Source organism: Phyllobates terribilis, unplaced genomic scaffold (genome assembly GCF_046119375.1).
Source record: "Phyllobates terribilis strain yellow unplaced genomic scaffold, ASM4611937v1 Scaffold_9__5_contigs__length_417890890, whole genome shotgun sequence".
NCBI classification, from domain to species: Eukaryota; Metazoa; Chordata; class Amphibia; order Anura; family Dendrobatidae; genus Phyllobates; species Phyllobates terribilis.
The window spans coordinates 210,110,024-210,133,836 of NW_027362769.1; the positions used below are offsets into that span (position 1 = coordinate 210,110,024).

At 42.7% G+C, this 23,813-nt stretch overlaps 1 protein-coding gene across 1 annotated transcript in view; it reads left to right on the top strand.

The window, feature by feature from the left end:
* Positions 1 to 15,926, top strand: part of CLEC19A (C-type lectin domain containing 19A) — a 29,923-nt gene extending 13,997 nt beyond the window's left edge. The window contains exons 4-5 of the mRNA XM_073645727.1: positions 2,159 to 2,291; positions 14,419 to 15,926. Coding sequence (XP_073501828.1) covers positions 2,159 to 2,291; positions 14,419 to 14,498 — 213 coding nt within the window. The 3' untranslated portion in view covers positions 14,499 to 15,926. The remainder of the gene's footprint in view (positions 1 to 2,158; positions 2,292 to 14,418) is intronic.
* Positions 15,927 to 23,813: the final 7,887 nt, after the last annotated feature.

Consider the following 23,813-nt stretch of genomic DNA (forward strand, 5'->3'; position numbering starts at 1 on the left):
CCTTTATACTAGTGACTCAAACTATTTGATCTTTACAGAAGACTTTTCAGCAGTCTCATTATCATCACATACAGGACAGACCAAAAGTTTGGACACACCTTCTCATTTAAAGATTTTTCTGTATTTTCTTGACTATGAAAATTGTACATTCACATTGAAGGCATCAAAACTATGAATTAACACATGTGGAATTATATACGTAACAAAAAAGTGTGAAACAACTGAAAATATGTCTTATATTCTAGGTTCTTCAAAGTAGCCACCTTTTGCTTTGATGACTGCTTTGCACACTCTTGGCATTCTCTTGATGAGCTTCAAGAGGTAGTCACCGGAAATGGTCTTCCAACAATCTGGAAAGAGTTCCCAGAGATGCTTAGCACTTGTTGGCCCTTTTGCCTTCACTCTGCTGTCCAGCTCACCCCAAACCATCTTGATTGGGTTCAGGTCTGGTGACTGTGGAGGCCAGGTCATCTGGCGTAGCACCCCATCACTCTCCCTCTTGGTCAAATAGCCCTTACACAGTCTGGAGATGTGCTTGGGGTCATTGTCCTGTTGAAAAATAAATGATGGTCTAACTAAACGCAAACTGGATGGAATAGCATGCCGCTGCAAGATGCTGTGGTAGCCATGCTGGTTCAGTATGCCTTCAATTTTGAATAAATCCACAACAGTGTCACCAGCAAAGCACCCCCACACCATCACACCTCCTCCTCCATGCTTCACGGTGGGAACAAGGCATGTAGAGTCCATCCGTTCACCTTTTCTGCGTCGCACAAAGACACGTTGGTTGGAACCAAAGATCTCAAATTTGGACTCATCAGACCAAAGCACAGATTTCCACTGGTCTAATGTCCATTCCTTGTGTTCTTTAGCCCAAACTTGTCTCTTCTGCTTGTTGCCTGTCCTTATCAGTGGTTTCCTAGCAGCTATTTTACCATGAAGGCCTGATGCACAAAGTCTCCTCTTAACAGTTGTTGTAGAGATGTGTCAGCTGCTAGAACTCTGTGTGGCATTGACCTGGTCTCTAACCTGAGCTGCGGTTAACCTGCGATTTCTGAGGCTGGTGACTCGGATAAACTTATCCTCAGAAGCAGAGGTGACTCTTGGTCTTCTTTTCCTGGGACAGTCCTCATGTGAGCCAGTTTCTTTGTAGCGCTTGATGGTTTTTGCAACTGCACTTGGGGACGCTTTCAAAGTTTTCCCAATTTTTCGGACTGACTGACCTTCATTTCTTAAAGTAATGATGGCCACTTGTTTTTCTTTACTTATCTGCTTTTTTCTTGCCATAATACAAATTCTAACAGTCTATTCAGTAGGACTATCAGCTGTGTATCCACATGACTTCTGCACAACACAACTAATGGTCCCAACCCCATTTATAAGGCAAGAAATTCCACTTATTAAACCTGACAGGGCACACCTGTGAAGTGAAAACCATTTCCGGTGACTACCTCTTGAAGCTCATCAAGAGAATGCCAAGAGTGTGCAAAGTAGTCATCAAAGCAAAAGGTGGCTACTTTGAAGAACCTAGAATATAAGACATATTTTCAGTTGTTTCACACTTTTTTGTTAACTATATAATTCCACATGTGTTAATTCATAGTTTTGATGCCTTCAGTGTGAATGTACAATTTTCATAGTCATGAAAATACAGAAAAATCTTTAAAAGAGAAGGTGTGTCCAAACTTTTGGTCTGTACTGTACATGATTACTATGAGTGGTAACACCTTCTATAGATAGAGGATCCACCATTCACAACAGAGGTTGGTCATAGCTCATCTGTTCTCCCTTCCTTCACAATGACTTTTGTCTTTATGGGAGCAAGCTCAGATTAGAACCTCGGAAGGTTTGTATACAAAAGATAAAAGTTCATAATAATACATTTAACATGAAAATCTGATTTAAACATGCAGTAGGTCATTTTCTGATGACACCTTCCCTTTAATTCCATCTATGTTGGCACTGCAAGCAAATTGAACGTTTGCTGCCAGGTTTCCCTGCAGATGGTTGAGACTCCCAGCAAATCAAAAATGATCTGATTATTTTTGGAGGACCCATGTAAGAAAAACGATTGTAAAAAAAAACAGAAAAAATCCCATGAATAGTCAATGTACTCATGGCATGCTTTGCTTTTATATCATTGTATTTTTATATAAAGGAAGGTGAGTTTGAGTGGACGGATGGCACGACGCATGACTACAGTTACTGGGATGGAAATCAACCAGATGATGCCACCAACAGTTCCACAGAAGATGAGGACTGTGTACAGATATGGTACAGATACTACAGTGGTAAGTGCGATGTGCTGGTAGAAGTTTCATTTACTGTATTTTTGCTTTTGAACATAAATAACAGAAATACTTGTACATCACTTGTACAGTGGTATTCAATCTCTGTGTTGCAATCGACCAATGTGAATGTCCTACATGTTATTTATCAGTATTGGGTTAGTTTCATTAGCTCCAGAGTGTTGCTTATTCTTGAAGACTGTCCTGGAATTTCCAAGAAAAATGGTGATGTACTAGAAGAGTTGCCAAATCTTTGTTCACAGTTTCTGCTGCTCCAGTGCCCAATGTCCTCTAGTTCTATTATAATTGGGGTTGGAGAGGTATATTAGGTTGTATAAAGGGAACCTGTCATTAGATTAGTGCTGCCTCAACCATGCTTGACTGCAGCCAGGTATAACTTACTCTGAAACGCCATGGCATTTGAAAAACCAGAGGGGGACAACAGGGAAAGACAAGACTAATCCAGTCTCGCCCCCGGCTGGGTTTTTCCTGCACCGCCAAAGTTGATTGACCGGTCTCTCCCATGTGTGAACATAGAGATAGACTTGATAATCAACTCGTGAGACAGGGAGAAGCCGGGTGTGGACTATAGGGAGAGACCTGGCTAGTCCCGTGGGGCCACTTGCCAGCTTCTCTCCACTCTTTTGCTGCTGATTGACAGGACTTTCCCATATGTGCAGGCTTGGACTGACCCACAGGAAAACAGGAGAATCCCCTGGTGGGCTCCTATGTTAGAGTGTGTCCTTCACCAACTAATATGAGCAGTAGTTGGCACAATACCCTTGTATCGCAATGTACAGACAAGGGAAGCATCTTATCATTCATTTAATAAACTACCCTGATTACAATTATGTAGAAGCAGAGGGAAATGTGTGAAAGAGGGTGATGTAATATTTGCATGTAACTAAGCAGTGGACTCCCAGAGTGGGTCCTTGACACTCCATATGTGTACATAGAGAGAGACCTGACAATAAACTGGAGCAAGGCGGGGAGAAACCGGCTGGGGACTATAGGGAGAGACCTGACTAGTCAGGTGTGACCCCTGGCCGGCTTCTCCCTGCACCACTGCAGTTGATTGACAGGTCTCTCCTATGTGTGTACATAGAGATAGACCTGATAATCAACTGGAGAGAGACATGGAGAAGCCGGCGGTGGACTATAGGGAGAGACCTGTCTAGTCAAGTGCGGCCCCTGGCCGGCTTCTCCCTGCACCACTCCAGTTGATTGACAGGTCTCTCCCTTGTGTGTACATAGAAATAGACCTGATAATCAACTGGAGAGAGACAGGGAGAAGCCGTTGGTGGACTATAGGGAGAGACCTGACTAGTCCGGTGCGGCCCCTGGCCGACTTCTCTCTGCACCACTCCAGTTGATTGACAGGTCTCTCCCTTGTGTGTACATAGAAATAGACCTGATAATCAACTGGAGAGAGACAAGGAGAAGCTGGCGGTGGACTATAGGGAGACACCTGAGTAGTCTGATGTGACCCCTGGCCAACTTCTCCCTGTACCACCCCAGTTGATTGACAGGTCTCTCCCTTATGTGTATGACTCGCCCCCTGGGCCGTGGGGCACGCGGAACCGGGCAATAGGGAGACGCTGGGAGTAGTAGTGGGGCCCGGTCCCGCGGCTCAGGGTGGTCAGACCAATGGTAGTCTGCTACCGTACTTTAGATAATGTCCGACTATGCCACCCGTGGATTGCGGTTATTAGGAACCGCCGCTGCATGCAGACCGCTGGGGCTGATGAGGTGTGCAGCTGGGGTAGTGTGACTCCCCACGGGAAGAGTGCGGCCCCAGGGCAGTGTAGTGGATGGTGGGAGTGATGGTGGTGAGAGTCCCAGTACCGGTAGTGCCAGAGGAGCGAAAAAGCACACAGACAACGTACTGCAGTCCAGGGTCTTTACTCACGGTTAATATCCAAGTCACTTCAGCTGGCAATGACTGCACGAGCCGTGCTGCGTCCACCAGGTGAGGGGCTCGGTCAACTCCCAGGCAGTTCAGGAATATGGCACAGGACCCCCTTCTTTCCTTTCTCTGGCCTGCCTCACCAGTGACCCACATTTGTCCAGCTGCCGCGGACCTGTGCAGGTAAACGTGGGCCTCGTTCCCCGCTGTCCTATATGGTGCCTTCCTAGCAGGTTTGATGAGGTGTCGCACCAATAAATGATCACGACGTCCGGTCTTTGGTTGAGGGTTGTTTCTCCTCCACCAACTTGGGATCCGGTACCCTTAATCTGCCTGACCCTTCACCCTGTATTCTCGTGGGTTCTTAGGGTCCCTTCCACCTTCTTGTTCCTGAGCCCCTCTGTTCCTCTCTCTCTTCCTTTCTTGTTCCTTCTCCTCCTGTTCCCACTTCTCCTCCTTCCTCGGCCTCTTCTCCAGGCCCACTTCTCCTTCTCCTCTCAGGCTCCAGCCTCTTTTCTAGGCCTGCCTCTGGAGCAGCACTCAGCCTGAGCTGCTGCTCCCTGTCAGCTCTCCTCTCAACTTCTCCTCACAGACTGAACCCAGATCTAAGAAGGCTCCTCCCTTTTATACTTCCCTCTAGCCATGAGCCCAGGTGACCAGCAACCAATGGGCTCCTACCTACGCTCAGGAACCAACCCCTATCTGCCCCTACAGCACTGGGTGTTCCACCCCCCTCCCCACTCCAGCCAGGGACTGATGCTGTCGTGCCTGCACTTCTTTCTAGTGGGAGCACCGTTGAGCTGTCCCTCGGAAATGGCGTGTGTGTGCTGTATGCAGCTAACTGAGCCCTGATCCATACTCCATCCTTACCTGGGAGTGGAATATCACACCTCTGGCAGAGGTGCAATACCCCTGTAGCGGCCGAACCCTCGGGGCGCTACATGTTCATAGAAAGAAACCTGGCAACCATTTGGAGAAAGAAGAGGCCTCACTGGACTAGTCAGGTCTCTACTCTCCCTATAGTCTCCAGACAGCTTTTCAAATTGTGTTTTCTTTGAAATGCCGCAAGGTTTAAGAGTAAAACATACCTGGCTACAATCCAGAATCTGATTCATGTTGGCTATGACTGGAGAAGCATTAGTCTAGTGACAGGTACCCTGGTAAGACTGGGTTCACACAGTGCTGACTAGGGATGATCCAGAAATAATGCCCGTTACAAATTTCCCCAGATTTGCAGCAGGTACAGGTGAAGTGCAGTTCATCGCATTTTGCCATGTGAACCCAGAGAGATATAAGAGAGTGCTCTGTGGTGAATTAGAGAATAATTGAGCCTTTATGATTAATGATGTACACTTAGGCGGGATATCAGTAGTTCTTCATATGTATAGGTCTACATGTAAATATCAGAACAGGAAAACTCTACTGGGCTGAAGCAATCAATGATTGATCCCTTTTATTGGAACCGATGTGCTGTATTAGAAGACTATATCACTGAATTCAACAGTCTCATGTTCGTTATTTGGAGAACAAGGAGCCACTAATGAAATGCCTCCAAAGCCATAATGTGGCATCCACTAACAATATACCCTGATGGGATTATCAGAACTTTTTAGTTTGAGGTACTTCAACAGAGCCTAAAACATTCATGGCTACAGCTGTCGTCCAGATGTGTTACCGTCTTCTGAATAGACTTGGTTCATGTTACTCTCTTATCTGCACAGAAGTTCATTCATATCATCAATAATTGGACTTTACAGGGGTCTGCTACGGTTCATGCATATTTTCAAGCATGATTGAAAAATAATGAAATATGACTAACAGGCACTGAATGGACTGGTCACAGTGTTATATTGAGTGACATATTGAGCACAGAGACCACAGTATATACTATATCATGCTATAGTGGTTGTCTAGTTTAGAAAATACTTTTTTTAAACACTCTATTATAACATTCCAAGTTAATTGTCTGCCCGTTACATAGACAGCCCATTGATATAAAGAGAAAAAGTGTAATGCTTTATTTCTCCAGTAGGGGTGCTGCAGGGGGAGTAATACACTTATTCCTCGATTTTTCCACATATTTTCAGCCAATTGCTGAGGGTTCTAACAATTAGATGTTTTGTCATCAGCTTATTACTGAGGGAACCCTTTACCAAAAAGTGCAAAAATGGACAACCTCCCCTAACCATCCTTACTAACCTATCATATACAGGTGCATCTCACTAAATTAGAATATCATGAAAAAGTTAATTTATTTCAGTTCTTCAATACAAAAAGTGAAACTCATATATTATATAGAGTCATTACAAACAGAGTGATCTATTTCAAGTGTTTATTTCTGTTAATGTTGATGATTATGACTTACAGCCAATGAAAACACAAAAGTCATTATCTCCTGAATTAATATCCTAATTCCAAGGGTGCAAGCCAAAGGTTCCCCAAACCTTCAAGGAAGCAAGGATTTTGGAATGGATTCTTGTGCATGATGCATACTTGCCAATTCACCCAGATCATTTTGGCTATCAGAAAGGAGCCTCCAATAATCCTGATGAAGTCAGCAAATCTTTCAGAAGAGAAGTTTTCCTTCACTCGTTGAGGTAGTAAACCAGGAACTGGGTAGGAAACTAGTTATGAAAATGGATGTGACTACAGCCAAAATTTGTGTATTCGATTATTTTCCTGGATGCTACCAGTGAAAAGTTGATAACTATGATGTAACACAGGGGCCCAAGAGGTTTGGAAATCCACTATCCCTTTGAAAGCAGCTGAAATTCTGTATTTTCATGAGCTATTGGACTAAAACAGGCCCATATTTGTTCTTGCACAGAGGCCCTCTGTTACGGCACTTTTGCAGTACATCCTGGGGCAATGGGGCTCTTTCCCTAACCCTCAAGCTAGGGGGCGCCCTAGTCTATCTCTTCTGATGATTAAGATGCCTGGGTCATGTGCCTTGCTATGCTCCTATAACAACCCTTATCTGTCCCCTCCCCAACCCAGGGAGGTGGGAAGCTAAAGTGTATAGGAATACACTAACCAGACAAACAAGGGAAGACAGACAGGGATAAATGAAAATACCAATCATACAAAATGCACTCACAAAACAACAGAGTGGAACACCGGGGAGTTAAAGGAAGGAGAAACCAAATAGGAGAGGATGATAATGTGCACACAAAAACTCTAAGCAATAGTCTTCTGAACAAATCTCCAAACGCCACCTCCAACCACAAACTACACCTCCAACTCCAGAACCAGGTAGTATGTACTAACACTGGCAATCCTTAATTGATAGAGGCGAGTACATCATTCTCATATCATTGCGGTTTGGTCCTGATTAACAGGCTTGAAAACCTTGAAACGCGTTGAAAAAATAAACCGCATTCATTCACCTTCGTGTGTGATTATATATTTGAACCATTGGGCAGTGCGGACTTTGAACCACCATATTTCACATTTACTGCAAAGTATCTCCTTGGTGGTCCTGCAGCAGCCTTTATATGCTTCTATAGGAGTTGTGACTGTCACAACCCTATCAGGTGAGCGTACGTATAACATTTTACACCACTTGGTTATCAGATAAGACCCTATTTGTGCTTTTTGTCTTTCCAGTTTGTTTTAGAGGCAAGGATATATAGCAGAGGGGAGTGGCCAACACTGAACAGCTGAGACCATCAAAGCAGTAAAGCTCCAGGAGCTTTCAACAGAACAGATTAACCCTTGCACTGCTAGCGAGGAAAAAACATTCACTGTTTAATACGATGGTGAAGCGCTTCTAATCAGTGCAGGAGTATGTCAAACCAGACACTGAGGTCTTCTGGCCCCTCTCTGTCACAGTACACCCATGACACCCTCTTCTATCTGTGTCCGCCACTGGCGTTACGCCAGGGTCAGACAGAGCCCAAGCATCTAAAGTCACATTCAGAGGCTCGGAAACAGGGCACCGAGAAGCTGTGGGAAGGATGTAGCTTGTTAAAGAGGTCAGTAGAAAAATTTAACTTGGGGAATTCTCCGAAGAAAAACTCTAAAACATAAAAGGAGATTTTTATTAAAACCTATTTGCAAAGATATCTACCGGTAATTATTTTTGCATTTTAAATGCTTTGGAGCAATCAAAAAAAAAAAATTGGTCGGGAGGGTAGACGTGGCCTTTAATGAGCTAGAATTGCTAGTTAAGCTCAATTTAATTTTCATGACTTCTGAGGAAAATCAACGTCTTGTCTAGCGGCAGTCCTACTTGCGTTAAAATATACGTGATTTACATGCCGTTCACCCCCAGGAAAGGAACATCTGTCTTAGTTTACCATCGATAAATCTTAATGCAGAAAATGTCTCTTGTCAACCTAATAGCGGGTCACGCAGTCTGCACATATGTAATCAATGCACACCTAAAGCAATCCCCCTGCAGCGAGCGTTTAGTAACCCTTTCCCCTCTGGGCGGAGGAAGGATGCATTCTCATTGTGCTCGGTGACAGCAGTAGATCCTTCTCTGCCGGGCTGTCTATCCTTTCTGCATTGTGTGTCAGTGGGTGATATTCTATAACATTGCAGCCTCCTAAGCCTGTTATTGTAGAGGTTGACATTATGTGTCTGTGCCAATGCAATCTGCATCTGAGGGTGGATGTATCACACTTCCCTATTAGCATATTTCATCTAAAGGTTACTCATTTGCATACCTCCCGTCAAATTCCTGGAATGATGTCCATTTTTTTTCCCTCATTCATGCAAGCTCTATTAAGAGAGTGATATTAATTTGTCATAGCCTGGCTTATGGTATGCCGGCGTCTACGGTAATGATCAGATCACGGCATCATGGAATTTAATTGCTCATTTCGAGGTATATTATGCATACTAAAAAGAAGATTTTGCTATATAATCTAAGAGCAGCATGATGTAGGGACAGAGAACCCGATTCCAGCGATATATTGCTTAGTTTACTGAGTGCAGTAGTTGTGATAGTTTTCTCTGCTGCCGATCTAGCAGTGCTCAGAATGCTGAGCTCTGTATAACCCCGCCCACATCACTGATTGGCAGATTTCTGTGTACTCTGAATATTGACAGAAAGCAGCCAATCAGTAGTAAGGGCGGGGTTAGACCAGGAAGCACGAGACACCTAGTCCTGTAGTGATAATCTCCTGCTGATAAAGCACTGATTTTATTGAAACAGCAAATCACAGCTCAGTAAGTGACATATCACTGGAATCAGTGTATCTGCCTCTACATCATGCTGCTCTCAGATTACAAAAAAAATCTGCTCACTTATTCTCTTTAATCATTAGAAGCAATATAGATATCGGTTTTATAACATTAAGTTATAAGGGAAGGAAAAGACCAAGAGATACCGCGGGTCGACCTATTAATCTGTGTAATATTGCAACATAAAATAAAAGGAAACAGCGCCACTTATGTCTATAGGCTGTATCTGGTATTATCTTAGTCTCCTAAAAGATTCTGAGCTGCAATACCAGACACTACTAATAAGAAGGTCCATGTTTCTGGAGAAAAAATATATTTATTTCTACATCTAAGGCAAGGATCACACAACCGTAGATTTTATCATGTGAGAGAATCTGGTTAATTATGATAATGACACTCTGATCAGAGTCTGATCAGAGTGTTGGCATAGTGTGATCCGATTCTCTCGAATGAGAAAATCGAAGCACACTGTGAGAAGATGGAGAACAAAATTTCTCCATCTTCTCCATTGTGTCAGTGCGCAGAAATTGGACTGCACTCAGATGTCATCCAAGTGCAGCCTGATGATTCGCACGCACTCATTGAGTTGCATGGCCGAGTGCAATTCGAATATCAGATCAAACTCAGCCATGCAGCTATTTTTTCCACAGACCAACCTGGTCCAAGGAAGTAATCTGGCATGTGTACGACCCCATGGACTAACATTTGTCCAAGTGGGATCCAATGTTTTGTCGGACCGCACTCGAATGGAAAATACGATAGTGTGAGTGAGCCATTATATAGGTCATTTAACTTAAAGGGGCTCCCCAATTTTGGAAAACCCATGTTCCTCTGCTGCAATTTGTTAAAAAAAAATCTAAGTTTACTAAACTCACCCTCCCCAGGTCCAGTATTGAGTCTCTGCTGCTGCTCCCGGTGTCTGTAGTTGTCTGCAGTGCTGATGTCACATTAACAGAGCTGCAGCTAAAGACTCAGCTGAGTGGCTTTGAGCGGCTCGTAACGTCAACTCTGGCAGAGCCTCTGAGCTCGGTTATTGATTACAAGTGGACCCAGGATGGGTGAGAAAAACAAAGTTTGCTTTTTTAACAAACATCAATTGTGGTACAGAGTTTTTCCAAACTAGAAAACCCCTTTAAGTTACAACATTCTAATGTATGGACAACTAATAGGCATTTAGATGACAACTATAGGTGTCTGCATATTAGTTATCCATGAATGTTACTGGCCCCAAATATGCTCAAGCCCATGTGTCATTAGAGTTTTTGTTACCATTCAGGCAATAAGGCACACAGGCACACACTCTGGCCCATGGGCCAAATCTGGCCCTCAGGGTGATTATATTTGGCCCTCGACGCTTGGGACTATATGGGGCCCATTATTCTGTATGGAGGACTATGTGAGGCCCATTTTACTGTGTGGAGGACTATGTGGGGCCATTATACTGTATGGAGGGCTATGTGGGGCCATTATACTTTATGGAGGACTATGTGAGGTCCATGATACTGTATGGAGGACTATGTGGGGCCATTATACTGTATGGAGGACTATGTGGGGCCCATTATACTGTATGGAGGACTATGTGGGGCCATTATTCTGTATGGAGGACTATGTGAGGCCCATTTTACTGTGTGGGGAGGACTATGTGGGGCCATTATACTGTATGGAGGACTATGTGGGGCCCATTATACTGTATAGAGGACTATGTGAGGCCCATTATTCTGTATGGAGGACTATGTGGGCCCATTATTCTGTATGGAGAACTATGGGGCCATTATACTGTATGGAGGACTATGTGGGGCCCATTATTCTGTATGGAGGACTATGTGGGGCCCATTATTCTGTATGGAGGATTATGTGAAGCCCATTTTACTGTGTGGAGGACTATGTGGGGCCATTATACTGTATGAGGGCTATGTGGGGCCATTATACTTTATGGAGGACTATGTGAGGTCCATAATACTGTATGGAAGACTATGTGGGGCCATTAGACTGTATGGAGGACTATGTGGGCCCATTATACTGTATGGAGGACTATGTGGGGCCATTATTCTGTATGGAGGACTATGTGAGGCCCATTTTACTGTGTGGAGGACTATGTGGGGCCATTATACTGTATGGAGGGCTATGTGGGGCCATTATACTTTATGGAGGACTATGTGAGGTCCATGATACTGTATGGAGGACTATGTGGGGCCATTATACTGTATGGAGGACTATGTGGGGCCCATTATACTGTATGGAGGACTATGTGGGGCCATTATTCTGTATGGAGGACTATGTGAGGCCCATTTTACTGTGTGGGGAGGACTATGTGGGGCCATTATACTGTATGGAGGACTATGTGGGGCCCATTATACTGTATAGAGGACTATGTGAGGCCCATTATTCTGTATGGAGGACTATGTGGGCCCATTATTCTGTATGGAGAACTATGGGGCCATTATACTGTATGGAGGACTATGTGGGGCCCATTATTCTGTATGGAGGACTATGTGGGGCCCATTATTCTGTATGGAGGATTATGTGAAGCCCATTTTACTGTGTGGAGGACTATGTGGGGCCATTATACTGTATGAGGGCTATGTGGGGCCATTATACTTTATGGAGGACTATGTGAGGTCCATAATACTGTATGGAAGACTATGTGGGGCCATTAGACTGTATGGAGGACTATGTGGGCCCATTATACTGTATGGAGGACTATGTGGGGCCATTATTCTGTATGGAGGACTATGTGAGGCCCATTTTACTGTGTGGAGGACTATGTGGGGCCATTATACTGTATGGAGGATTATGTGGGACCCATTATTCTGTATGGAGGACTATGTGGGGCCCATTATTCTGTATGGAGGACTATGTGGGGCCCATTATTCTGTATGGAGGACTATGTGGGGCCCATTATACTGTATGGAGCACTATGTGGGGCCCATTAGTCTGTATGGAGGACTATGTAGGGCCCATTATTCTGTATGGAGAACTATGTGAGGCCACTATACTGTGTGGAGGTCTGCGTGGGGATCACAGTTGGGGCGTCATACAGTAATGGGTCAACATACTTTGCTGGGGAGGTACAGTAGGGTCATCATACCATGTGTGTGCAGGGTACTGTGGAGGAATTCACTGTGGGGGTATCATACTGTGTTTGGGGGGCACTTTTGTTGGTATGATACTTTATTATCTGTATTATTTATTAATTCAATGGTTTTAATCCTTTGCTATTACTTATATAATTAGGCCATTGGGCCATATGCCTTTTACTGCTCTTCAATACCATATTATATTATTCCAGTTTGCCCCATTTGTGATTATGTGCTAATTTTATTCTAAGATCCATTGATAAAATGTACTTTGTTTATGGGACAACCCCTTTAAGTTTGTTTCCACATGAAATGTTTCAACATTATATTTGATGATGAGGAAAAACTTTCTCAATTGTAGTCATTTTTTTAATAAATATCAAGGTTGGCCTGTGACTTTGTCCAAGTTTTTAATTGTGGCCCTCTGTGTATTTGAGTTTGACATTCCTTCAATAAGGTAAAGACCATTTTAAGGTTACTTAAAGGGATTTTTTCACCTTTTGGGGACAATTTGTTTTTCTTACTTAAATGCACACAATTGACCTAGAAATCATTTTTGCAATTGGGTTTCATTATAAATTTTGCACCGATTGCCTTCTATCTCCTCTGTATTACACTGTCTATTGGTGGCTGCCGAATGAGGTATTGGGATTGGCCATATTATCTTTATTTTATCAGATGTATTGGGGACGTGATTTTGTGGCACTTACTATTATATTGGTATGACAGATTCTCCTCCTGTTCTTCTTAGTGCGGCTTTCCTCAAAGACTGCACAGCTCTCCAGTCCAAAAAAATGCTGCTGGTGGAGGAACATGTAACCAGACTTGTCCATCTTCCTGGAGACACCGCAGGCCATGGTAGCACATTTAGGCCACACAGGCTTCTTACAGTAGCACCAGCAACATGCAGCTTAGCGTTGTTGTGTTGAAAACGGCTATAATTTTTGCACAACATTGGATTATGAGCCAGACGTCCAGCTACAAGAGTTCCAATGACGTCATGCCACCGCATTGCTACAGATTGATCTGGAGACCAGACCACGTGGGTGAAGCCATGAAGAGTTCTTCATGAAGGAAGGTCAGACCGGTCCTATTCCTGAGATTATGATGTGATGTGGCATAATGTACGGTAGCCAGACTCATCTGGTCTTCATTTCATGTGCACAAACAGCTCAGCGATACATTGATCTGATCATGGAACCAATGGTTCGGACATTTGTCCAAAGTGTCAGAGGAGCAATTTTTTCAACACAACAATTCCAGGCAGAATGTTGCTTGTGCTGCTGTGAGCAGCCTGCGTGGCCTAAATGTGCTACTATGGTCTTCAGCATCTCCAGACTTGTCTCCTATTGAACATATTTGGGATGTCATTGTAAGTACTGGTCAGTCCCCACTATAAACTAAAGACAACAAGGGAGACAAACAAAGGGGGGAAAACTTAGCTTGAGCAGGCACCAGAGATATAACACCAAACGTCCTCCAAGGCACAGAGAAGAAGCTAGAGACTGCTATAGCTCCAAGCCTTCACAAGGGAAAATGAGAATATCACCGGCGACTCCCTGAAGCAGACTGAGAGTTTATAAACACCCAGACCAGGGTGTGTCAATCAGAGCAGGAGGGAGGTTGCTGCTGGGTCCAAAAGTAAGATGGATTAAGAAGGCGTCTGCAATGCCAAATGCAAAGACCTTCTGCAGCCAGATCCAGAGTGACTGTCTGTTACATCTGACACACCAGTGACAATGGCGCTCATACTTGATACTGAATAAATTGAAATATGAACATTTCATTTCCATCCCTTGATCATTAGCATATCAGTGACACGTCTAAAAATTCTGTGATTTCCATAATTCCATGACTTTTCCTTCTTGGTGTGTTTAGCAAAATATGTCTTAAACACACAAAAAAATATATACATCATTTTTTAATCATATGATCTGTTTGTTCTTTTTCTCACCAGCTTTACGTTCATGGAATGACAACAGCTGCAACCGTGAATTTCCTTTTGTCTGCAAGATCCCTTCATTGACCCATATGTGACATCATATCTCGTAGACATTTGTACAAATGTTTACTCTGGGAAATGGTACATGATACAACATTCTTTGACTGAAAGGAAAGAAAGCCATACAGAATATCTATATATTGGCTCATAAAAATTCAGATCCTTCCAAAGCGAATTCAAGAAGGATACTACTTATAGATAAATCGCTATATCAAGAGATGTGCCAGAGGTTTTGTGACGTGACATACTTATTATTGCTAACATCTTACTCCTTTTTTTTGCATTTGTAGAATTGTTGGAAAAAGAAAACAAGTTTTGGGATCATGCAAGTCATGTTAATAAAAAGACAGAAGCGCAGTTACTTCTGTATGTGAGATAGCGACCTGTGATTTTCCATTTACAGTACGTTCGGACATGCAGAGAAACATTTCATTTACTTAAAACTCTTGAGCATAAGCCATAGCACTTGTCCAGGGAAAAGTATTAGATTCAGATAATGAAGCAACTCATGCATCACACCTAAAAAAAATTGTGCCAAATTTGTGCCACATCTTTAGTGTACTCATTTCAACGCCGCCACTCCCTATTTATCCCTATTTATTAAATGTCGCATCTAAACAATAAATTTGATGCAATGTATGCTAGCACGACTTTTTTTAGCATGGTAGTTGACATCCTAATATTATTATTAAGAGCCCAATGTGTTAAATGTTGCATGTCAGTGCTGAATTTTTTTGCTGAAATTATTACTTTAAATATCTTAGGGCTCATTCAGAAGTCAGTGATTTTCTCTTTTGCGTAAATCGGTTTAGGTTTCATCAGTGTTTTAATCAGTTTCATAAGATTTCCATCAGTGTCATGAGAATTTAGTCTGTCTGAGAAAAAAGCAAAAAAATTTTTTCCACCTTTTGCTATCGATATGTGAAAAATTCATAGCACTCGGATGGCATCTGAATGTTGTACGATTTTTTCACCAGCACACTTTCATTGCAGAGTTTGATCCGACACTCGTATGAACATCGGACATGTCTCTGTGATTTTGCACAGACGACTCAGTCCACAAAAAATCATGAACATGTGAAGAGCCCCAGAGACTATCATAGGTACTGAGCTTTTAAAAGGTTTGTCCAATCCTTTTATATTGATGACATATTATTAAAATAGGTCATCAGGTCATCAGTATCAGATCCGTGGGCGTCCGACACCTGGAGCTCCCACTGATCGGCTGTTGTCACCTCCAGCGGTTGTTGGATGTAAACAGTACACTGTTATTAGCTGGTGCCAAGTGCTGCAGATCAGAAGAGAATAGGAGCTGATCTGCAGCACTTAGTGGCAGCCACTAAACAGTGTAAAGAGCTGTGTTGTCCCGCTCTGCACAATGTTTACATCTGACCACCACCGTTGCTAATAACAGGTTTCGAACCCTCACTAATATGATATCAATGACCTATCCTATGAATACACATGCCAAACAGTTCAGCAGCACACTGTGAGTGCCAAAATATATGCAAACATTGAATATATGAAATATAAACTGCATTACTGCTACAGTGCTGGCCAAAAGTATTGGCACTCCTGCAATTCTGTCAGATAATACTCAGTTTCTTCCTGAAAATGATTGCAATCACAAATTCTTTGGTCTTATTATCTTCATTTAATTTGCTTGCAAGGAAAAAACACAAAAGAGAATGAATCAAAAATCAAATCATTGATCATTTCACATAAAACTCCAAAAAAGGGCCGGACAAAAGTATTGGCACCCTCAGCCTAATACTTGGTTGCACAACCTTTAGCCAAAATAACTGCGAACAACCGCTTCCGGTAACCATCAATGAGTTTCTTACAATGCTCTGCTGGAATTGTAGACCATTCTTCTTTGGCAAACTGCTCCAGGTCCCTGATATTTGAAGGGTGCCTTCTCCAAACTGCCATTTTGAGATCTCTCCACAGGTGTTCTATGGGATTCAGGTCTGGACTCATTGCTGGCCACCTTAGAAGTCTCCAGTGCTTTCTCTCAAACCATTTTATAGTGCTTTTAGAAGTGTGTTTTGGGTCATTGTCTAGCTGGAAGACCCATGACCTGTGAGGGAGACCCAGCTTTCTCACACTGGGCCCTACATTATGCTGCAAAATTTGTTGGTAGTCTTCAGACTTCATAATGCCATGCACACGGTCAAGCAGTCCAGTGCCAGAGGCAGCAAAGCAACCCCAAAACAACAGGGAACCTCCGCCATGTTTGACTGTAGAGACCGTGTTCTTTTCTTTGAATGCCTCTTTTTTTTTCCTGTACACCCTATGTTGATGCTTTTTCCCAAAAAGCTCTACTTTTGTCTCATCTGACCAGAGAACATTCTTCAAAAAGTTTTAGGCTTCCTCAGGTAAGTTTTGGCAAACTCCAGCCTGACTTTTTTATGTCTCGGGGTAAGAAGTGGGGTCTTCCTGGTTATCCTACCATACAGTCCCTTTTCATTCAGACTCCGACGGATAGTACGGGTTGACACTGTTGTACCCTCGGACTGCAGGGCAGCTTGAACTTGTTTGGATGTTAGTCGAGGTTCTTTATCCACCATCCGCACAATCTTGCGTTGAAATCTCTCGTCAATTTTTCTTTTCCGTCCACATCTAGGGAGGTTAGCCACAGTGTCATGGGCTTTAAACTTCTTGATGACACTGCGCACGGAAGGCACAGGAACATTCAGGTCTTTGGAGATGGACTTGTAGCCTTGAGATTGCTCATGCTTCCTCACAATTTGGTTTCTCAAGTCCTCAGACAGTTCTTTGGTCTTCTTTCTTTTCTCCATGCTCAATGTGGTACACACAAGGACACAGGACAGAGGTTGAGTCAACTTTAATCCATGTTAACTAGCTGCAAGTGTGATTTAGCTATTGCCAACACCTGTTAGGTGCCACAGGTAAGTTACAGGTGCTGTTAATTACACGAATTAGAGAAGCATCACATGATTTTGCAAAGGGTGCTAATACTTTTGTCCACCCCCTTTTTTAGGTTTGGTGTGGAATTATATCCAATTTGGCTTTAGGACAATTCTTTTTGTGTTTTTTTCATTGAAGACAAATTAAATGAAGAGAATAATACCAAAGAATTTGTGATTGCAATCATTTTCAGGAAGAAACTTAGTATTATCTGACAGAATTGCAGGGGTGCCAATACTTTTGGCCAGCACTGTATATAGAATATACTGATAAAATGAGGGTACTTAGAGCACAAATTAACCTATTTGTGTGTGCCCACCAGCCACAACAAGGTGACTTTTTGTTTGATGGGACTCTAACCTATTTTATCAGACATTTTGGTTTCTTTGTAGGATACATTTAGAGGTGGTGACTGCCTCCATAGTTGGCTGAGCTCCAATCAGTCTAAGGCTAAGTGCCCACGATGCAGAAATGCTCCGGATTTTTCCTGAGCGTTTCTGCATCTCCCTGGCAGAAAAAACGCATGCGGATTGTACATGTGGATTGTACATGCGGATTGTACATGCGTTTTCCTGCCAGGGACATGCGGAAGTGAAGCATTTTAATCATGCATTTCCGCATGCGGGTTGTCAAGCGCTTTCCAAGCGATTTTAGCATCACTTGGAAAGTGCTTTACAACTTGGTCACACTATATAAATCCATGCAGCCGGCATGGATTTATACAGTGTGACCAAAAAGATTAAAAATGGTAAAAATTTTAAAAAAAAAACATTATACTTACCTTCTGATGGCCCGCGGTCTTTTCTCCGCAGCGTCCGGTCTCGCGTCCAGTGTCTTCGGCTGCTCGCGTTGGTGTGAAAGGACCTTCCATGACGTCATTTAGTCATGTGACAGGCCCCTGGTCTCCATAGCGATGCGTCCTGTCTCCCCGGCAGCTCGCCATGGTCTAAAAGGACCTGCCATGACATCATTTAGTCATGTGATGGGTCATGCGACTGCTGACGTCGGCGATTGCATGACCCATCACATGACTAAATGACGTCATGGCAGGTCCTTTTAGACCATTGTGAGCTGCCAGGGAGCCAGGACGCATCACTAAGATAGACCGGGGGCCATCAGAAGGTGAGTATAATGTATTTTTTTATTTGAATTCTTTTTTTTACAGGTACTATGGTACCTGGGTCTGGATGTGAGTCTCCTTTTCTCCAGACCCGGGTACCATCCGCACATAGAATCGCATAATATCCGCATGTGCACATGTAGTGATGCGGATATTATGCGATTCAATGCAAGTCAATGGCGGCGAAAACGCCGCGATTCCGCAAAATAATTGGTAGTGCTGCTGATTGTTCCGCAATGATAATCCGCAGCGGAAATTTCCGCAGCATGTGCACAGCACATGGGGATTATCATTGGGAAACATGGCAGACCTTCTACCAGGCGTTTTTTAAGCGTTTCTGCAGCGGAGTTACCGCTGCGGAAATACTTAAAAAATGCATAGTGGGCACACAGCCTAAGGCTGTTTTTAATTACTGCTGGATACAAATTATCCTTTAAATTTGTAAGCCTTGGACCCAGGAGAGGTATATCTGATAGTAATATAGTAACATAGTTTTTAAGGTTGAAGGAAGACTAAAGTCCCCGTCTCACATAGCGAGATCGCTGCTGAGTCACAGTTTTGGTGACGCAACAGCGACCTCACCAGCGATGTCGCTATATGAGACACTTTGCAGCTATCAGGCCCCTGCTGTGAGGTCGCTGATCGCTGCAAAGTGTCCTGGACCATTTTTTGGTCCTTGCCCTCCCACTGGTCAGCACACATCGCTGTGTGTGACCAGCGGGAGCAGCGATCAGGCTGGTAACCATGATAAACAGCGGGTTACTAGGGGCACACGCGCACTTAGTAACCCGCTGTTTATCATGGTTACCACTCTGCTACGGTGAGCGGTAACCTCCCGCTCACCGTAGCAGAGTGGTAACCATGATAAACAGCGGGTTACTAAGTACGCGTGTGCCCCTAGTAACCCGCTGTTTATTATGGTTACCAGCCTGCTGCTGCTTCAGCAGCCTGGTAACCAGGAGCAGGACATCGTGGAAAGATTCTTTCCACGATGTCGCTGCTCCCCTGATCGCTGGTGAGCCTGCCTGTTTGACAGCTCACCAGCGACCACTTAGCGACGCACCAGCGATACCGGCCAGGTCACATCGTTGTTAGGATCGCTGGTGTGTCGTTATGTGAGACAGTACCCTAAGTCCATCTAGTTCAACCCATAGCCTAACATGTTGATCCAGAGGAAGGCAAAAAAAAAAACATGTGGCAAACACTAAGCTCCACATTGGGGAAAAAAATTCCTTCCCGACTCCATACGACAATCAGACTAGTTCCCTGGATCAACACCCTATCAAGGAATCTAGTATATATAACCTGTAATATTATACTTTTCAAGAAAGGCATCCATGCCCTTCTTAAATTTTAACAGTGAATCACTCATTACAACATCATGCGGCAGAGAGTTCCATAGTTTCACTGCTCTTACAGTAAAGAATCCCTGTCTGTGATTATGATTAAACCTTCTTTCCTCCAGACGTAGAAGATGCCCCCTTGTCCCCGTCTCAGGCCTCAGAGTAAAAAGATCAGTAGAAAGGTCTTTGTACTGTCCCCTCATATACTTGTACATAGTAATAAGATCACCCCTAAGCCTTCGTTTTTCCAAAGTAAATAACCCCAAGTGTAATAACCTGTCTTGGTATTGCAGACCCCCCAGTCCTCTAATAACCTTGGTCGCTCTTCTCTGCACCCGCTCTAGTTCAGCTATGTCTTTCTTATACACCTGAGACCAGATCTGTACACTGTGGTGCGTCTCTATGTGCACCTTGCCACAAATCTTACTCCAGTCCCTACTGTAGTAATATTTGTGGCATAGAAAATGATACCGCTCATCATGAATTTGACGAGTGGGGGTCGTCACGTCCCATCCTGCCACATTCCACCAAAGCTCTGCCCACTCAGTGTTGGGTGGGAAAGGAATGAAAACGCCAGAAGTCACATTTTTGTGCACAATCTCACGTTGTGAAAAAAAATTCAACTTTTCAAAGATTTTTTGGGTGAAAAAGCTTTGATAAATTTCCTCCTATGACATAATCTTTAAGACAAACTAACAGACCTATCAACTAATACCTATCACGTGTAAAGCAATCAATGATGTTGACTTAGACCAAGTATGTTGACCAATCATTAGCTGGAGCATCCTGGTCATGTTTTGCTTATATATCAATACTCTCATCTTGGGATCGCATAAGCTAAGATTATTATTATTTATTATTATAGCGCCATTTATTCCATGGCGCTTTACATGTGAAAAGGGGTATACATAATAAAAACAAGTACAATAATCTTAAACAATACAAGTCACCGACTGGTACAGGTGGAGAGAGGACCCTTCCCTCATGAGTTCTTGAGGTTGAAGAATAAGTAGTGAAGAAAATAATAACCTTGGCCGCTCTTCTCTGCACCCGCTCTAGTTCAGCTATGTCTTTCTTATACACCGGAGACCAGAATTGTACACAGTATTCTAAGTGCGGTCGCACTAATGACTTGTATAGAGGTAAAATTATGTTCTCCTCATGAGCATCTATGCCTCTTTTAATGCATCCCATTATTCTATTTGCCTTTGCAGCAGCTGCCTGACACTGGCCACCAAACGTGAGCTTGTCGTCCACCAATACACCCAGGTCTTTTTCAGTTACAGTTTTGCCCAGTGTTTTACAATTAAGCATATAATTATACATTTTATTTCCTCTGCCCAAGTGCATTACCTTACATTTATCCCCATTAAAGCTCATTTACCATTTATCAATCCAAGCTTCTAGTTTACATAGATCCTCCTGTAATGTAAAATTGTCCTCCTCTGTATTGATTACCCTGCAGAGTTTAGTGTCATCTGCAAATATTGAAATACTACTCTGTATGCCCCCTACAAGGTCATTAATAAATATGTTAAAAAGAAGGGGGCCCAATACTGACCCCTGTGGTACCCCACTGTTAACTGAGACCCAGTCTGAGTGTGTTCCATTAATAACCACCCTTTGTTTCCTATCACTGAGCCAATTCTTAACCCACATACATATATTTTCCCCTATCCTCATTGTTCTCATTTTATGTATCAACCTTTTGTGTGGAACTGTATCAAAAGCTTTTGAAAAGTCCATATACACAACATCCAATGCATTTCCTTGGTCCAGTCCGGAACTTGCCTCCTCATAAAAGCTGATCAGATTTCCAAGTTCGGTTTTTGTCCCCTTTTTGAATATTGACACCACATTTGCTATACGCCAGTCCTGTGGTACAGACCCTGTTATTATGGAATCTTTAAAGATTTAAAATAATGGTCTATCTATGACGTTACTTAATTCCTGCAGTACTCGCGGGTGTATCCCATCCGGGCCCGGGGATTTGTCAACTTTAGTGATTTTTAGAAGCCGCCGTACTTCCTGCTGGGTTAAGCAAGTGACATTTACTGGAGAATTTTTGTTATCACTGATCATGTTTTCTGTCATGCGATTTTCTTGTGTACATGCTGTTGAAAAAAAATCATTTAGCATATTGGCTTTTTCCTCATCCTCATCCATCATTTCACCCAGACTATTTTTAAGGGGACCAACACTATAATTTTTTAGTTTTTTACTATTTATGTAGTTAAAGAATATTTTGGGATTATTTTTACTTTTGGCAATGAGTCTCTCTGTCTCAATCTTTGCTGCATTGATTTGGTTTTTACAGAATTTATTTAATTTTCTGTATTTATTTAATGCCTCATCACTACCTACTTGCTTTAGTTCTCTAAATCCTTTCTTTTTGTCACTTATTGCGCCGCTTACAGCTCTATTTAGCCATAGTGGTTTCCTCCTATTTCTAGCATGTTTATTCCCATAGGGTATGTATTGTGCACAGGTCCTATTCAGTATGCTAATAAATGTCTCCCATTTGCTTTGTGTAGTTTTATGTCTCAGGATATCGTCCCAGTTTATTGCACTAAGATTATCTCTCAACCGTTGATAAAGTAGGTTAAGACTCAAAAGTGAGAAGAAAAGTCACCTTGTCGTGGCTGGTGGGCACACATGAATTAGCAAATTTGTGTGTTAAGTATCTTAATTTTATAGATATATTCCATATGGCAGCCAAGTAGTTTAAATTTCAGATATTCAATGTTTGCATATATCTTGGTGTATACGATGTGCTGCTGTAATCTTTGCTATGTATATAATGCAATCTCAGCAGCTTGCCCCAGCTCACGCTTGCTTCATTATGTTAGAAGATGGTCCTGGTTACTTTTGTTCCTTACTATGCTATGAATAGGTCACTAAAATAAAAGCAGTGGGCAACCCCTTTAATTAGTATATTTCCAAATGTTAGAAAAGTGTGGGAGACAAATGTGTCAAATATCATGTTAGTGTAGAATTTTTACACATATTGCAACTTTTCATTCAAGTTAAAAATGGTTGCAATGAATGTATTTATGTTCCACTACATTTTTAAGACAGCTATGACCGGACTAGATTATGTGACTGTTATCAACTTTTATATAGAAATGCAATTATAAATATGTCATACTTTATGCCAAGTAATCTTCTTTTTCTCACCATTTTTAAGTGTTTCCATTATATTTGACATTTGATCCTCTGAAATCTGACATTAGATCACTTAATTTTGGACACTGGATTCTCTGATGCTGGATATTAGTTCCCATTATTTGACATTGGTTCCTCTGATATTTGCTCTTAGAACCCTTAATATTTCCCACCAAGGACAACATCAGCAAGGAGTTTGTATGCTCTCCCCATGTTTGTGTGGGTTTCCTCCGGGTTCTCTGGTTTCCTCCCCCATCCCAAAGACATATGGATAGGGGAGTTTAGATTGTGAGCCCCAGTGGGGACAGTGCCGATATTGTCTGAGAAGCGCTGTGGAAATTAATGGTGCTATATAAGCAAATAAAATATATAAATATTTCACATTAGATCCCCTGATATTTGATAATGAAAATGAAGGTAGAAAAAAAAATGCTTCTGTGAATAAGTACCATTACTGTTTATTTTTTACTGTATAAATTGCATATCTGTATAATGGGAAACATTTATCCATTCAGACACATTGTAAGAATCGGAACATAGTTTGAAAATATCCGTTTCACTTTCAGAGCTTTTAATATACTCACTTGGGGGCAGTCCGGTTGAATGGGTGTTGCTCATCTTGGTCCGGAGCCTCCCATCTTCTTACGATCGCCGTCCTTGCTTTGTGTGGATGACGCATCCCCACGTCATCCACACAGGCATTGTGATCCTGCGCAGGAGTACTTCTCTGCCCTGTTGAGGGCATAGCAAAGTAATGCAGTGTGCAGGCGCCGGTAAAGGTCAAAGATGCC